The following is an 18199-nucleotide window of genomic DNA, read 5'->3' on the forward strand; positions in this document are numbered from 1 at the left end:
TATATGGCTGACCTATTTTGCATGAATATGACTATTCAATATTATGCAATGAGGCGGCGATTAGTTTAGTTTTAACCTTACTTTTGTTATTTATCCTGTAAAAGATGGTACAAATAGTGATGTATGGTCTTCCAATCTAAAAAAAAAAAAAACAACAAAAAAATGTCTCCGTTCAAATTGACGATGCATATGCAGCATGCATGAACAAAGAGCTCCCCGGTGGCTGGATAAACAATAGAAAGGGAGCAGAGGCAGCATTGCTTTTTCTTTAGACAGACGCAGAAAACTGCACACTCTGTACAAAAACTAATAACCCACAAAAAGTCCTGTGGTCAGACTGTAAAAAAAGAAAAAAAGAAACAGCAGTGACGCAGCGTTGACATTTACGATCCAATTGCTCCGGCTGTCTAAAGCGCTGCCATGCACGCGCACACGGACGCCAGGGGAAGAGCGCGCAAATGCAAGTGCGGCATTCTATGAGAGAGAAGATCCAAAATATTATTGTGTGTGATCTTAACGTTTAGTATAACTGTTATTATTATTTATTTATTTATTTTTTTACTTTTCATTTTTGTTCTTCCCTCTTTAGTATCCCCCCCCCCCCCTCCTCCTTATCCAAATCGTATCTCATTTTGCATGTTTCCAGTCTTGTCTAAATTTACAAAACGCTCCAACTTACCTCCAGTTAACAAAAATCCGACGCTTCTGTAGCTCTGACCTGTCTGCTTTTAGCGACGCCATAGATCAACTTGATATAGGCCGCTTTTGATGGATGGAGTGCAAACTTTTCCTCTTGCTGCCATAGGCAGAAGCAGTCCCCCTATAGGCTACTCCCCTTCGTCACCTTGCTCTTCAAATGCTCGAAAGCTCAGCACCAGTGGTCAGACAGACTGGCTCACGTAAAACACCTCCAGAGCCACAGGAATCTGGATAACCCCACATGTGCAAGGGAAAATAAAGGCTTGTTCTCAAATATTGTAGTAGCAGGCGATTCGAATGTCGCTTTATGGGAGTTCAAATTGAGAATCCTCTGTTTAAAAACACAAATAATCCCAACTTCAGAGTTAGGCTCGAGGCGTTGTATTTGTTTGTTTTCTTTCAAATTTTCTCCAATCGCCTAAATAAGTCGAAGAAAAAAAGCGTGAGAAAACCAATGATGGTGACAAATAGGCAATTCAGAAAATCGAACAAAAGCAACAATGTCAATTTCATTCAGTTGTTTAGCATTGGCTTGATAATGTGAATCACTTCAGGTCATTAAAACTTGACGATTTTGTTGTAGCAAATCATTATTATCCCGCTACATCTAACAAAATTAGCACTAACTTACATTTAAATAAAATAAATGCCGATGTGAGCCTCCAAACTCTGCAATAGGTGCTGTCACAAAGAGGCAGACGGCAGAAGGAACTAAATTCAAATATCCGCATGGAAAACAATTTTGTTGCAAAGTTATTAGCACACCTATTGTTCGAACCGAGTTATTCCTTAAAGATGAGAGGGTGAATTAGAAAAAAAGAAAGATAAAATGACACACTGCTTTAACAGATGCTCTTCTGAGTTTGAGAAAAAAGAAACACGACGCTATAATTTGACATCTATATTAGGGCTCCTTTTGAAATAATAATAGAAAAAGATAATAATCCGTATGCGCACATTTACATTTGAAGACGTTTTTTTTTATGTCTCAGTATATGAGCCTTCGGAGCAATATGTGACACCAAGGAGAGCGTAGGGCTCAGGATGTTGTTTTTCATTAAAACAAATGGAGTAGTAAAATAGTCTAACTTCTCAAATACAGTCAAATCAATAGTCATCTATTGAGAAGAATATCTGAGATTGAGGAAACAATGTGCACGAATAACCTTCACTATACCACCACACAACCACACACACCTTTAGGATAACAGTCCATGAGCAATTTCAAAAATCACATTATTATTATTATTATTATTATTATTATTATTATTATTATTATTATTATTATTATTATTATTATTATTAATTAGTAGAATGGAAAGTTGGCTTACAAATGTCTTTCAAATTATGTGGGACTCATTGCTCATATTTTGCTCTCACCTTCCTCTCTAAGCATGTCTTGCTTTTACGTATGAAGCGCCATAAAGGTTTTTTTTTTTTTTTTTTTTTTAAGTTCTTGGAAACATGCAACGCCTCTGGAGGATGGAGATGACGACCATGACGATTAAACACGGTCGGCGTCGACGAAATTGACTAAATGGTGAATGGTGACATCTAGTGGTAAACTTGGAGAATGCGCACTGTGGAGGAAGAATAGTGGTTACCAGCTTCCACGACTCGTGCAGCTTGAAAAATCCTGTCTGTTGATAGAAAAAGAAGACATATTTAATGCATTCGTCCATGAATTCGTCCATGAATTCGTCCATGCGTCGCCTTAGCTCCAATTAGTTCGTGATTTTTAGCTTTAAAAAGTTCACTCTGCTCTACCAATGAAGGCGTCAGGCTGGGCAAATTAATGCGATCTGGATCGAGATGGACTTTGTTAGGTGCACGCGTCTTTTTCTTTGTAACAGTTCATTTTTAATTTTCGTAGTCTCTTATTAGTCGATAGATGTTTTTTTTGTTTGTTTGTTTTGTTTTTCCCTTTGCGTCAGTGGTCGTCTTCGAAATACCTTTATCTGTTCAATCGAATCCACCTGGTCCACGAATGACTCGATTTCGTTAATCGCAGCAGCGAATCATACACAGCAATGTAAAAAAAATTAAGAGACCACTTAAAATGATCAGTTTATCTGATTTTACTTTTTATATGTGTTTGAGTAAAATGAACATTGCTATTTTATTCTACGAACTACTGACAACGTGTCTCCGAAATTCCAAGCAAAAATAAGAATTATTATTTATTTGCAGAAAACGAGAAATGGTCAAAATAACGAAAAAGATGCAGCGCTTTCAGACATCAAATAATGCAAAGACAACAAGTTCATATTCAATTAGGAACAATGTTTTAACTCAGGAAGAGTTCAGAAATCAGTATTTGGTGGAATAACCAGGAGGTTTTCAATGGGGTTCAGTCTGTTGAGATCATTTCACATTGCATTACATATTTACATGCAAATATGACGTGGAACAATACACTATCCGTTAAAACTGCACTTGAAATTAATTAGTGCAATCATTTTGTCAGTGATATTTGTTGTGATTACAATATTTAGCTTATTGGATTTTTAGCGACTTACTTTTTGTTCATGTTTAGATTATTTACAGAAATAATTAATGGTGTTTTTTTTGTTGTTTTTTTTTCTTTTTTTCTGTTTCTCATTTTTGTTACTTACATCAGTTTAAGAGAAACTCAAATAGGCCACCAGCCAAATCTTTGCTTCGCTACATGCACTATGTAGGTCGATTTGAAGTTCGAATTATAATGCAAAGACTCGAAAAATGTAACTAAAATGCGACACGACGTTATTTTTGAAAGCATTCCAGCGGTGTAATGTGACCAATGGAAACCGAGAAGGATTCACCAGCGATCAACACATAAAGTCAATGTGTGACGTTATGTATTATTATCTTTTCATAAGAAAAAGTTAACTTTATGCGCACCATTGAGCATTTAATAACACAACTGAGATAATTCCAATGAATTGCAATTTATTAGTTCACTTGACATGAAATAGGATGAATAGAAACGGAAACATTTTGCGCTTTGCGTTCAAAAAAAGAGACTTGGATAATGTTCAAAGCAAGTGTCGTATTTCCTGGTAGCGTTGACAGAATTGAAGGTAAAGGATGAACAAACAGAGACAGGATCTAACATATCTTTGTTCTGTTTTTGTCTTTATTCCTAATATTTCATGTTTTCCCCTTTTTTGGTCACTGATGTATCTGTACGGTCGTCACATCAGTCTAATCAGTTGTCCTGATTGGTCCAAATGTATTGTAAGATCACAAATACGGCATGCAGTGACGTCAACATTGCAGGTTTCTCATAACGAAGCTCCTTTTCAGCTAGGCTCATTATTTTTTTTATTTACCTATTACGAAAAGATGACTATCGATTTAGCACGGGTCCTCCTTTGATGATTTTGTTGTTCATCAAAAGAAAAGACAAGTCTTTTCTTGTCTTTAGTGTGTTCTTTCGTCGTCATCACAGCAGATTTGAACAGTTCTCTTTATTAGGCCTATTATAATGTCAGCTCAAAAAGCGCCATGGAATGACGTCAAAATGGCAGGATTTTCACAATAAAGCCGCAGCGCAGCGAAACCTGTGAATTTATGTAATTTGTACAAGTAAAAAAAAAAATTAAAAAAAGAAAAATAATAAACGTTTAAAAGAATGTTGGCATTATTATTTTTTCCTATACTGTTTTCTGACTACATTGAAGATCAAATGAGTTCTACCAGCTTGCTGTGAGTTTCCATGTGGTGATGAAGATTGAAATAAAATGTGCATTTTGCGTTTTACCACTATTTAATATTAACCATCCAAAGGTTCACCTAAAATATATTATATTCTAGATTTTAGGGAACTGAGAGAAAATGAGAGCTGAAGGCTTAAGTGCATCTTGTTTTCTTTTGGTTTTCTTTTTTAAACTTTGTTTCTAGAAGGACTTCTTTGTAACGTCATCACACTATTATGAAGCAACTCTCCATATTATGCCTATTATATTTCAAGCTCACAAATGAGCAATACAATGATGTGAAAATTATGGATATCCACAATTAGAACCCATATGAGCTAACCTCATTGATTGCTTTATTTTAAAGCTATGTGTTAATCATTTGCATGACCAAAAAACAATGGGAGCACATATCAAGATAATATTTTCTTTGTATAATCGGTTATCGTTTATGTTTTATTATTTTCATTATTTTATGTAGAATCTAATGAGCCAATCATGGTTTGAGCCAGCACAAACTGTGTTCGTTTGTTGTTTTTTTCCATGTACTGTTTCTTCTACCTGATGGGGAACACGTGTATGTTCTTTGATTTGCAAGAGACCTTTTTCACTAATAAAATATATCACCTCTGTAATTATAAGTGTGAAAAAATTTTTTTCATTAAATTGTTTAATGTATGTTTAAATAAAAAAGAAATGCAGTCTCTCTTTCCATTGTTGAGTTTTAAGCAGTCGACATTGTTATTCAGAAAATCCCAGAGAATACTGTCAAATTGATGTTTTTTTTTTCTAAATGGAATGAATAACTGTTTAGACAAGCATGTATAGAAACAAATCCAACACAATAAAACCACACTGAGTCACATCAGGATAACTAAGAAAGCCAGTAACTTTACTGAAATCTCTGCAAAATACAAATAGCCTTTCCCTCAAGCAGAGGAGACTTGGACTCCATCCCCACACGTTTTTTTATTTTTTTATTTTACTACATACAGCTGAAACAAGTCCCTTGAGTTACAGAGATGTGATTTAATTTAAAACCATCTTAGTCTCAAGTGGCGACAAAGGCCAGCTTATGCCGCTGAAAGCCGCTCTCTTGCGTTCCAGGAAAAAAAAAAAAAAAACGAAAACAAAAAAAAACATTACTTCCAAACTTTCTCCCATTTTTTTCAAATTTATACAAGCTACATTGATACTAAAGACTGACTTTGAAGTATTTTTTATTTGTATTTTTTTTTATACCATATTACACTTTTAAAAAAATCTTTTTTTGGTTTTTTTGTTTTTTTTTGAGCACAACTTAAATAAACCACAAACACAGTGGAGCAACAAAGAGTCCTGTTTAAATGCCAGGGCATTTAGCATTTGTAAGTTAATACACATGACTGTACAAGTGTATGGTCTCCCCTTTGCACTGCAAGTTACTTTATTCAAAAATCAGCTGAGGTACTGCTTAGGTCAATTTTGAGGTACCGACACTTACACCAGACGTGTTTAAATAAAAAGGCAACACTACAAATTTTCTCCATCTTTGGTAAAAAAATTATTAAATCTAGAGCAGAGAGTGGTGACAGGTCTGGATAAATTTTTTGATTCTGAGCAAAAACCCAATTTTTTTTTGCTAATATGAACCTTTTGCAATGCAATACACAGGGAGAGGAAAGAAAAGTAGAGCGATCAAACAGAGAAACTGTTCAAGCAGATTAACAAAAAAAAAAAAAACAACAACAACCTGAAGCTACACCCAACTAACTGTGTTTGAAATGTGAAAAAAGCAATTGTACATTTGAGCAAATTCTTTTATTATCTTTTTTTCAATGCTTGCAAAAAACAAAAAAACAAAAAAAAAAAAACATAAATGGATGTGAAAATAAAAGTTGATTTTACAATACAGAAATGCCACTGGCTTTGGTTTCTCCACACTTTATGCTGCCTGAAACATCATATTTATTTATTTTTCCAACTGTATTTTTTTTGTTTGTTTTTTTTTGTATTGAAGTTTTAAAAAATAAAAGAAAGAACACTGTTACAGAGGCTCTGCCCCGTTTGACTACACAGACTGTATACAGTAACAACATTGTGAACCTGCATGAAATATGCACACAGAAATAGTATAACACTTAAGTGACAGCAGATACGGGAGTGGGAGGCAGAGAGAGATATGTGGCTAGTTTCATTGTTTAAAAACAAAAAAAGATGAAAAAAAAAATCCAAAACAACTATTTATCTAAAATTAACAAATTGTGCTTTTCCCATATACCAGCATGATCAGTTTCTTTCTTTTTGCTGAACTGTCAGTGGCCTCAAGTGGAAATGCGTTTTGAAGAGTGGAACATGAGCGGAGACCGCAAGGGGACAAATCAGCTTAGGTTGGTAAATAATAATGATGATCAATGGGAATTTATCATGATGCATTTGCAAAGTTGCATTAGGTAAATATGATTCGAAAAGAAACAGTATAGTTCGGGTGAGCTTCGTCAAACATCTAGAAAACACACTTAAGATTGGAGAAGACCTGAGATTTTAGTATAATGTCAAAAAAACTGCTTTATGAGATTGTTGGGATTAAATTTGATCGTTTTTAAATCCCTGTGACTCATCTAAATTTATACAAATACAACCAGATTCCCATCATATTTCTTGGTGTGTGAGATGAGCAGAATACATCGAGCCTTTTATTTCTGTTCATCTCCAGTTTCAGTCTCCGGACGTTTTCCACAAGCACACTGTTTTTGTGATTTTTTGTTTTTTCAGCATTCAGGCCCATCTCCTCCGTGTTGCACAAATCCAGCTGGTTTCTAAAGTTAGTCTAAATACAACCCCCTTCAACAGCACTGTTCAGAGTTCAACTGAAACAAAAACCAGACAACATGTGCAACTGCACATAGAAACTTCACTAAGAAACAAAAAAAATCATTATATATATTCATATATTAGAAAGCTATACACAAGCATGTTAATTTCACAGATTTTTTTTAAAGATTCTTAATATTACCATTATTATATATAATAATTAGAAATACACGTTTAAAAACAAACCTCTACAAAGATAAAACAGTTCAGCAAAGCATTGGATCTCAATCTGTTTTTCATGGCTTAGGGCGTGAAAGCCCAATCATCCCCCCCGTAACCCGCATCCCTCTCTCTTTCTCCGGGTGAACTATCCCTCTTTCCTTAGCAAAGCTATCAAAAACACATTCTGGCTTATAGAAACTACAAAAAGCCACAAAATGCTTTGCATTGTATTCCTTTCATATGAAAATATAAGCAAGTGTATCGTACAATTGTTGTTTTTTTATCTTTTTTTTTTCTTTTTGTTCATCAATACTGAGAAGTTAATACTAGAACCCGAGTTTTCATGATTACACCAATGCAGCTCTTAGATCGAAGGGTGGTCCTCACTCCGTCCTCTAACTGGAGTCCAAAAACAAATCAACACCTAGCATTGGGTTCCTGCATGTTTACCTGTACAATCCTTCAAATGTTGCATAATAGCTTTTTCATTTATTGAGTTCATAAATCTTGAAATGTCTGGCAACTTTTTAACCCCTTGCCTGCAACACCCCCCCCCCCACACACACACACCTGTTAATCCACTATTTACATAAATACGTTGAACCTGCAACATGACATCATCTAATGTTAACACGCTTTTGCAAGGGAGGACTGCGGAGAAGGAATATAAGCAATGAAACTGATACTGTACACACGTACTTTTGTCCAACTCAAGTGCAAGGTGTTTTTTTTTTACCCCCCCTCTGGACACACTCACTCTCATGTTATTGTTTTTTTTTATTCATTTTTTTGTTTCTAGTTAATGATACATCACTGAGGCAAATTGTAAGTACGTTGTTTTATGAGACGGAGTACCTGACTACTTCTTTTTATATGCTGATATGCATATATGTACACATAAATACGTGTAGAGATATATGCATGTGATTCTTTTATCCACACACAATACATTTTATGCATAGTTCCCCAGCAAAAATCCCCCATCCAAACCAACACCCGCCCCCCCCAAAAGCCCATTACAACACCCTCACTGGTTTATATAATGTCAATAAGTAAAGCACACACACACACACACACACACACACACACACACGCACACACTCAACAAAAAGAAGTAAATAATAATAATTAAAAAGAAAAAAGAAATTACAAAACATTTTGTGAAAAGGGTTGTCCCTTTTCTTTCCTTCATCTTTAAAGAGATGAAAGGAGAGAGGCTGTGGGGACGGGTGGTGCGTGACAAGGAGATGGGAGCTGACTTTTGGTGCATCGAAATGCTGCATTGTCAGGGTCTCCGGGCAACTTGGGGCACAGCCAGGAGTGTCGGCAGAGCTATCATGTCGCCCATCCCTCTGACAACCGCACCCGTTTGATGGAGGGGCTCTCTCGCTCGTCCAGGGCAGGCCGGGCCAGTCCTAGGGGCGAGTGGAACTCGTTCCTGTGCTCGTCGCGGTCACTGCCCTCGTGGGAGCTGCTACAACTGCTCAGGCTATCGACGGGGGAGCGTCCCGAGTCCTGGCGGGACTGGGGGTTCTGACTGGGTGGCACCCCGCCGCCGTAGCCCCCTGGTGTGCTGCTGGTGCGATCTCTAGGAGGAGAAACAGGTTCGGACTTGATGTGCAGGCTTTGAGCAGAGGGCAGGGATAGATTTGAACCCTGACATAAGTGAGAGCTAGAGCAATTTCTGTTGGAAGGAAAAAGGAAAGGCAAAGGGGTTACAGAATTACAGAGCAAGAGACAAGGTGATTGTAAAGTCAAGTCTGTACACACAAGCATGCAGTCAGCACTCCCGCGCGCTCATACATGTGAAAACAGTGAGGTGTCATTTAGTGTTTGACCTAACGAGTGAAGATGTAGAACAGTGAAGAAGTCTTAGCGTGGCAACTCAACCAAAAATCTCTGTTAATTATCTATGCGTTATCATGCATTTTCCCAACAACACAAACACCTTAAGAGTAAGTTTCCTGCACTCACCCGAGCTGGCTGAGGGCCGAATGCTGCATGTTCTGAAGATGTTGCTGCTGCCAGCCACTCATGGAGCCGAGGTGCAGGGAGCTGCCACTGTTGAAGCCAGACAACGAGGACAGGTCTGCACTGTTCAGGGAATACTCTGAACACGAACATACGAGGGAGAAAAGAAAGAGTAGGATGAAGACTACAAAAGCTTAAAGTTGCAAAAAGTGAGCAGCTCCATTGGAATGTGTGAATCCTATTCCCTGACGGTTAGTAGTGCTATAGCACCCTCTGCTGTTAAAAGGTTTTATTACAACTGAACATTTGGAGAGCTTCGAAAGTGTAACTTAGTTCTGAAAATGCTAATTCTTTTTTTATTATGCAATTCTAAAAATAGGAATCACATGCCATATACATATACACATTAAGCACATTGGTGCATTTCAGAATATTATTTCTGGTTATATTGGTAAATGTGGCTCATAACTTATGAAAACTTGCTTCCCAGAAAATGATAATATTACATAAAATGAACAAAAAAATCCTTTTTTACTCTTAAAAGGTTATGTCTGCACAATCCTACTGACTGACAGCTGTCCAACAGGCTTTCATGTATGCCATCCACATGGAAGGTAAACTATAAACGGTCATTACTAATGAAGCTGGCTGTTCAAATAGTGCTGTATCCAGGTATATGAAGAGGAGGTAGAATAGAAGGAATATGGCCAGAAAAAGGAACACAAGCAACATACTGGACCAAAGTCCTTTCAAATTTGGGAGAGATTAACAAAGTGTGGACACAGGTGTATACATGGGCAACAGCACTCCTTAAAAAAGTTGTCAGAATCATTTTACTAAGGAGAAGAAGTGCTGGACTGTTGCTCAGTGGCTCCATGTACTCTTTTCAGATGCAAGAAAATTCTTAATTTTATTTGGAAAATCACAGCAATGCACTCTGAAGGAAAAGTGAAGAGACACATACTGCTACATGTTAGAGGTCAAAGGTGAAGTAATAATGATTTATAGAGACGTCAAATACCGCTATTGGTTCAGTGAGTTTTATTGAGTTCAAAGTCAATGCGCTATCTACCAAGACTCCGTGCTTCAATCTGTTGAGAATTGTTTTAGAGATGCTGATTTGACTTTCCGACACATGCCCACACTTCCTTGCTCTAATGATCATGGTACATCTGTACCCCATTCAGCACCACGTTCACCTGAATTAAACCCTGGACAGAAATTGCACCTCATGCATAAATACATATATGCACTCCTGAGTTGCATATATGTATGCAACTCATGTTATCATATATGTATGATAACATTTCTGTTGTTAAATTTGAGTCGTCTGACTAAAGTGTAAAGTAACTTAAGTTATGTTAATAATGTAAAATAAACATCATTAAATAATGTTACTGGGGGAAAAAAAAAAGAGGATTGGTAACACACTGAAGTACGTACCGGTACCATAAGAGGTAGAGATGGCAGATGGGTAGCCGCCCATGCCTTGTCCTGGTAGAGTGGGAGTTGCTACTGAAACCACAGGAGTGGCCAGCGACTGAGCAGACTGCGAGTTGTTAATTCTCTGGTTCTGTGACAGAAAGGGAAAAAGAAACAAGACACAAGAGAAGCTTGAGAACATGAACCGAACTTCTGTGGGAAACAAACGGGAAAAAAAAAGTAGCCAACATTTTATCATGTGTAATTTCTTTCTCTATGCCAGCAGATGCTGAGAGATCAGATGTGGTACCAACTTCAGGGGAAATTAATCACTTGACAAGAGGCTCGGTTGAACTCTGCCAACCCCATCATTTACCTCTCTTTTTCTTATTTTACAAGGGGCTGCTGTCGCTATAGTAACACCATGGGTTTCCATAGCAACGTATGGTGCCAACTGCAAGGGAAAGCCTTTCATGGAGGGAGAGGGAGAAAACAATAGAGGTCTGATGAAAAAAAAAACAGAACGTGTGTGGTGTTTTTTGTGTGGACATTTAGAGGTTTAAGATCTGCATAGAAGGTGTTTTTAACCTTCTGGAAGCTGGTAAAAGAAACGCATGAAGAGTGAAGGGAGGAGGAGATACAGCTGGGCTTGTGGCAGCAAAGTGGTTGGGTTGTTTTTACTTAGACACGCCACTGGATGGCACTATGCACCCTTGGAATATGTCATCAGCAGAAACAGGGAAAAAGTTGGCCATTATAAGTTAGGAGTTGCTCTTCTTAAACAAAGAAAAGAAAAACATATCCCACAATAAAAAGGTACAGCTGTTGGGATTCTAAGGCACAATGTGCTCACTCGAACTACCGAGGTGGTTTGTTATAATAAAACAAAGGTTTTGACTACTTTGACGTCTCGTTTTCTAAATTTGAGTGGCAGTCTGACTTACCAACAGCAGGTCAACATCCTCAGACTGATGGCATTGAAAGGGGAGGGCAATACATTCAAATTAGTGCATATGACTGAGCACATTAAGGGAGCTAGTAGGGATGTAACTAATTGAAGACTGTACCAATGAAATCAAAACTATTTGAAAAAAAATAAAAATAAAAAAAAATATATATATATATAAGCTAGTGAACCTGTACTAACTAAAACTAAAAACAGCTTGAAAGTGGATGAGGCAAAACTACCAGATCACATAGTTTAAGTGCCAGCGCAGAGAGACACAGCAGAATCTATGGTGGGTCTCTGACAAAATATCAGCCTTGGGCCAAGACAAAATTTTTGAAAAGATTTATCAAAAAGGAAAAGATGTTGTTTTGAACAGGATTTCTGCAAACTTTAGCAGGTAAATTCCTTTTGAGACATTTTTTAGAGACTCATTATTTAAAATTAAGGTATATAAAAAACAAGTTAAATTAATTATTTACTTTCTAAAAATAAATTCAACGAACTATACAGACAGTAGTAATTTTCTGTGAAAAAGCACAAAAATAAAAAAAGACAAAAACAAGAAAAATACAAAACTCAATGGAAGAGGCAAAAGAAAAAACAAGCGTACATAGAAATTTTACAGATTTACAAACGTATTTTAAGATTTTGTTCAGAAAATCTGGATGTATTTAAGACAGTTTAGGCCCTGAAGTGGTTTAAGACTTGTTTAGAACTTTTTTTAGTTCTTTGCAGAAACCCTGTTCCCATAACAATGAATCAATCAACCCAAGTCTGATATGAAGAGATAAAAGCAGCAGTGAGAGAAAGAAAAAGAAAATAAACAATAAGAGACCCAGATACAGGTCATATCACATACAATGGGGAAAAGCAGATGAGGAGAAAAAGGATGCCAAATGAAGGATGCAGAGATTACTCACAATGGAGGGCATGTTGTTCTTGGCCCCAGGGGGGATGAGCACGCGTAGGTCAGGTTTGCGGTTGTTCATGCCCAGGTTCATGGGTGGGGGGGACTTTGCCTGCATGTTCTTGTTCATTCCACCTGAGGAAACTAGCAGGCCAGGAGAGTTGCGGTGGTTTCCGTAGCCATTTCCTGACAGAACAAAACACACATGGAAAAACATTGAAAATGCTCCTTTTCTGACCTGATATTTAACAAAAACAATTGAGGTGTTGTTGTTTTTTTTTTTTTTTTTAAACTTTTTTGAAAAGTTTAGCAAAACTCTGTCCCCTGCTAATATGCCTCGTTAGGGAATAGATTAATTCATTTTCTCCCTTTGGACACTTTTAGGTGTTTCTGTCTCCTTTCCCCAACCCTGTGGTAGGAATTTTATTGGGACACTTATAGTAGATGGGGACTCATAGAAAAGCGCACCCACAGACCCGCAGTCAAACAGATTATCACAACAGTAACAGTCATTTGTTAGGAAGTCATATGATGAACACACCCTTTACCTCAGTCACTGTCAACAAAGACTTTATGTCTCAGCCACAGTGAATTAACCTCGTAAAAACATCTAATTATGGGTCACAAGACCACAGAAGAATGAGGTCAATAAATAAATCAAAATAAAGTAGAACTGAGCCATAGTTCCGCACAAAAAAACTACTCTGTTGCTGCTCGAGATCCACTTTCTCCTACACAAGAAAAATGGTGGGGTGAAATCCTACCAACATCATTAAAAAAGTCTGAGCGAAAAGAACACTGCCAGGCAACAAAGTCTTTGTTTCTAACTCCGTACCGTGGGCTGTTTTTCCCCTTACTTCCCCATCCGATCTTCCAAAGGGGTAGAACGCAGGGCGCAGTGTGGACGTTCCCACTTGAAAGACGGGCAGGAATTATATGTTAGACATAAATGAATTTCCTAATCATATACTCAGGGGGAAAAAAATGAGACGCAGATGTCTTCCTGGGCAATTTCCCTCGCTGATCTTTGTTTAATTTGAGAGCGAGGTTTTTTTGTTGTTGTTGTTGTTTGGAAATGAAAAGTCTCAAAAGCTCAATTTGAACAATTTGAAGAGTAAACGACCGCTGGCAGTGAGAGAAAATGAGGCCGGCAAGAAAACGAGAAAAACAGCATGTCGCGCTGGGTGCGTGTGTCATTGCTGAAAAGTGTGATTTATAAGCATGTTTAAGCTTTTGTTAGCAGTGAGTTTGTGTGTCATTTTGTGTATGTTTTATGATAATTTTTTTGTAGGCAGTTCGGCTTGTGTGTAAATCCCGATATTTTCTTATAAGTGGCACATGTAGTATCTTGTAAAAGTTTTCACTCCCCTTGAATCTTTCCACATTTTGTCATGTTACACAACAAGATGAAATATTTTCTTGTGATTTAGCGCACAGCTCACAAATGCTTTTACAATGAAAAGTCTAAAAATTATGGCATAAATTAATAATAAGCTCCAGTGAGTCAACGCTAGCGTATAGAACCACCAAGTTTTTGGCTGTATTTCTCGACCAGCTTTGCACATAAACACATTATTGCCCATTCCTAACAGCAGAATAGCTCTCAAGCTTAGTCGCATTGAATAGAGAGCATCTGTGAGTATCTTGAGCCTTGCCACAGATTAGATTTAGATCTGTGCTTCCAATGGGAAAGCAGACAAATATGCTTTCATATAAAGTATTCCCTTGCAGCACCTACATTGGTGTTTAGCACTGCTGTCTTGCTGGAAAGAGAACATCCTCATCATCCTAAGGTTTTCTTGCAGGTTTGCCCTGTATTTAGCTCCATCCATCTTAAAGTAACTTTTGCAAACTCTTCTGTTCCTATTGAATAAAAGCATTCCCACAATATGAGTTTTCCACCATCGTTTTCCTTAGCAGTGACGTTGTGTTCAGGCTGACGTGCAAAGATAGTTTTGCACCACAAAGTGGTTTGCATGAAGATCACGAAGGTTACTATTTAGCTCTGATCTGAAGAGCGCGCCGTTTTTTACACGTTAGCTGTATTCCACAAATGACCTGTGGAAAACTACAAGCAAGACGTCTTTTTGTCTTTCCGCTTTAGAATGACTACATGTGAGGACTGCATGACAAATACTTGCCCTGTTGACAGATTCTTCCACCTGAGGTGTGGCTCTCTGCAGCTCCACAAGGGGTAACAAAGGTCTCTTGGCTCCTTCTCTGAATAATGCTTTTCTCATCTGGCTCGCCAGTTGACGTGGACAGTAGTTGTGCCACAATCCTTTCATTTTCAGATGATGGATTGAACACTGCATTGTGAGATGTTGAAAGCTTGGAACATTTATAATCTAAAACTGCTTGAAAAACTCTCCACAAGGTCACCTCTGACCTGCTGTGTGCCTTAGTCTTTGTGATGCTGTCCGTTCACAGAATAGCTGGTTTCAAGCTGACATTAAATTACAGACAGGTAGATTCTCTTTACTAAATAGGTTACTTCTGGGACTTTATTTTGGCCAATAACTAAGGGCCTCACAGACAACTACACACATCCGATAAAACAAATTGAAATTTGTGGTTGGAACTTGACAAATTGCGAATAAAGTTCACGGGGGAATGAATACTTTTGCTTTACAAAGCGCTATAAGCACAGGTTGCCCAGTATGGCACAAGGGTGCTTCCAAGCCTTGCATATGATTGCACATGTGTTTTTGTGTCGGACCCCTCTTAGCTCCAGTGTCTTTCTCACACTTGTAAAGAGGCAGCTGCCTCTTCAGCACTGCCGCTTTCTCATTCTCATGGCGGGCCCTTTATGAGACTGAGTGGGTGCATGTGGAGATGGATGAATGAGACCTCACTCACACACAAAGCACACCACACAACACATGCACATATACTTTGGTAAATAACCCAGCAGGAAGTACATCAGTGTTTCTCTACAGATGAGTAAAATAGACGCCGCACTATAGAGAGACGCTAATACACACTTTGGTCAAGAAGACATGGATTTCATCACGGTGCCAGTTAATCAGACATCTGTGTGTTCCCGCCCTGTAGAGATGGCTGCCGTCCAGTCAATTATATGCTGGATGACTGTAATCATGAGTGGCAGAGGCCAGTCCTTAAGCACTTCAAAAGTAAAATCACCGACCAATTACACTAATGAAGCGAGAACTGTGACTCAAATCTCTCTATTCTGCAGCTGATTTGAGGGTGGTAGCATTCAACATGGACTGAATCCCTACATCAGCTGAAGACATGATACCCAGAGTTCATTTCTATCCTCCTCCTCCTACTCCTTTTATGCTGCTTTGCAAACCGGAGCTGCACGCAGGCTGGCGTCACCTATTTAGAGGAAGTACCAAAATTAAATACAGCTTATCAAGTCGCCCCTTTTTCTTCTGCTGCTATGTTAAACATTCAGACTGAGAACAAAATCTGATCTGAGAGTGAGATAAACAGCTTCATGCTATTTCTGCTATTTATAAGTGTGCATGTGTGGGGGGTCAATGTTAATTTAGCTCCATGGCTACATAGGGCATGTGTTTGACAAGGCCCCCCCAGTGTCTTCATTCACCCTTTTCTTTCCCTCTTACACACGTCGCTCACGCTCACACACACACACAAAAAGAGAGGTGTGGTTAAACTCTTGTACATTTAACTGTTACTGAACAAATTTCTGATGTCCTGTTGTGGTCTAACAGGCGTGCTCCATTCTATTCCCCATGCTCACACACTCTTCCGTTGCGGTTTGGCCAAATGTGCATTCAACCCCGAATTCTCCAACTGAACCAAGGTGTCACGTTCGAGCTCTTAATTTGCACAGTTGGTGCAGGGTGCTGCTCAGGCCGAGAAAAGACATTGTTTAAGCAGTTGAAGGCCACTTTTTGCCAGTTACCATGCACAGTTTACTTCTCGTCCAGCTCCACGTGTAACAGACTTAAGGGAGTGAATGGTGTATGATAAAGCTGGGAGGTAAGAAGAGAGATTCTTGCAGAACTTTAGTGAGGAGGGTGCTGATTGGAATGTGGATCATGGGTAATTAGTTTTGCTCATGGCAGTCGCTAGGATCTCACAAGCTGGGGCCTTAAGCCGGAGTTCTGCTCGACGGGTCTCTTACTCTCCTGTTCTGTCCCCTTCACCACCTCGTACTCTCTCCCAGCCGGCTAAGGGAATGACAGATTGAAAATATACTGCATAAATAAGCAAACATGCACATGTGCACACACACCGCCTGCAATATTTCCATAGAAAAGACATGATGACTAAGCCTTTCAGTGACATGCCCCATTTACACTAGACTAGAATTACCTGGGGACCTTTAGTGATTTTGAATACACCCCCACATCTGGGTTTCATGTACCATATTTGCACAAGATGAGAAAAAAGGGTGTTTTGGTTAACATTGCAAGTCAATTCTCCAAAGAATTGGTCCCAGATATGATTGAAACACAGTGTTCTACAACTAGTCTCGCAAAGAAACTGAACTCTTGCAAAAAGTGCCACAAAATGGGTGTTTACATGCATACCTGAAAGACATCCATCCAAAAGGTTTTGGTCTCTTAGATCTGTCATAGACATATCTAAGACAGGGCAAATGTGGATTTTGCTTATTTAAACACAGTGAAAAGATCATGGGGCATCAGAAGGCTCTTTATGGTGCAACAGTGTTTGGAACACCTTGAATGCCCTGCAAAAGTATTCATGCTCCCACGAAAATGTTGACATTTTTCAACCACATGAAATTTATTGGGATTTTATGTGATAAACCAACACAGTTGCAAGTCTTTTGGGGTATGTCTCTAACAGCTTTAAGCTGGAGATGGAAGATTTTGTCACTTTTCTTGGTAAAATAGCTCAAACCCATGTCGTCCAGCTCCACGTGTAGCTGGAAAGGCTGGAAAGCTGGCATATGTGGTCATACATTTTCTTACCAGATTCTCAAGTAGATTTAGGTCTGGACTTTAACTGGTCCATTATAACACACACTTTATTCTAAATCACCTAAGCTGTGGATCTCTGTAGATCCTCTGGAGTTAGCATGGGCCTCTTGTCTGCTTCTCTGAATAATTCTCTTCATGCCATTTTGCCAGTTTAGATGGAAAGTCACAACACAGTAATTTTGCAGTTGACCCATAGCCTTTTTGTGTTTGAATAATCATCGGAATAGTGGTCTGTGAAATGTTCAAAACTTGGGATTTAGTTTAATAACCTAACACTGCTTTAAGCATTTCCATAACTTTATTCCTGGCCCGTCTGCCATATCCCTTGATCTTCATGAAATTGTTTGTTCACTAATATTCTCTAGAAAGGTTGTATTTTTGCTGAGAATAAGCAAGTGACTTTGGAACGTATTCCTTCTACAATTTTCTTATAGGCATACAAGTAAAGGAGTTAATTTTAATTGGAAACAATAAATCATACAATCATTCTTCTACTTCACAATCATGCACAAGTTTGTGTTGGTCTATCAAATAAAATCCTAATAAAAATACATTAAAGCTTCCGGTTGTAAGGTGACTAAAGGAGACAAAGTTCAAGCGGCATGAATACTTAAGA

At 38.3% G+C, this 18199-nt stretch overlaps 1 protein-coding gene and 2 long non-coding RNA genes across 17 annotated transcripts in view; 1 reads left to right on the forward strand and 2 right to left on the reverse strand.

Moving 5' to 3' along the window:
• Positions 1-2159, reverse strand: part of LOC103470447 (uncharacterized) — a 46959-nt gene extending 44800 nt beyond the window's left edge. For both annotated transcript variants that reach the window (XR_534485.2, XR_001776926.1), the window contains exon 1: positions 680-2159. This is a non-coding gene — a long non-coding RNA (uncharacterized LOC103470447). The remainder of the gene's footprint in view (positions 1-679) is intronic.
• LOC108166578 (uncharacterized) overlaps positions 1-2331 on the forward strand; it is a 3833-nt gene extending 1502 nt beyond the window's left edge. Inside the window, exon 2 of the long non-coding RNA XR_001776927.1 lies at positions 2153-2331. This is a non-coding gene — a long non-coding RNA (uncharacterized LOC108166578). The remainder of the gene's footprint in view (positions 1-2152) is intronic.
• A 2913-nt stretch (positions 2332-5244) lies between these two features.
• The window catches only part of mef2cb (myocyte enhancer factor 2cb), an 85475-nt gene continuing 72520 nt past the window's right edge, over positions 5245-18199 (reverse strand). For 10 of the 14 annotated variants that reach the window (XM_008418901.2, XM_017306737.1, XM_008418900.2 and 7 more), the window contains 5 exons: positions 12657-12829; positions 11732-11755; positions 10809-10938; positions 9369-9504; positions 5245-9078 (listed from right to left, as the gene is read on the reverse strand). In XM_008418901.2, the coding sequence (XP_008417123.1) occupies positions 8730-9078; positions 9369-9504; positions 10809-10938; positions 11732-11755; positions 12657-12829 (812 nt within the window). In that variant the 3' untranslated portion in view covers positions 5245-8729. The remainder of the gene's footprint in view (positions 9079-9368; positions 9505-10808; positions 10939-11731; positions 11756-12656; positions 12830-18199) is intronic. The other 4 variants (XM_008418903.2, XM_008418902.2, XM_017306738.1 and 1 more) reach the window with 1 other exon arrangement.

The sequence above is a fragment of the Poecilia reticulata genome, linkage group LG9, assembly GCF_000633615.1.
Source record: "Poecilia reticulata strain Guanapo linkage group LG9, Guppy_female_1.0+MT, whole genome shotgun sequence".
Taxonomy (NCBI): Eukaryota; Metazoa; Chordata; class Actinopteri; order Cyprinodontiformes; family Poeciliidae; genus Poecilia; species Poecilia reticulata.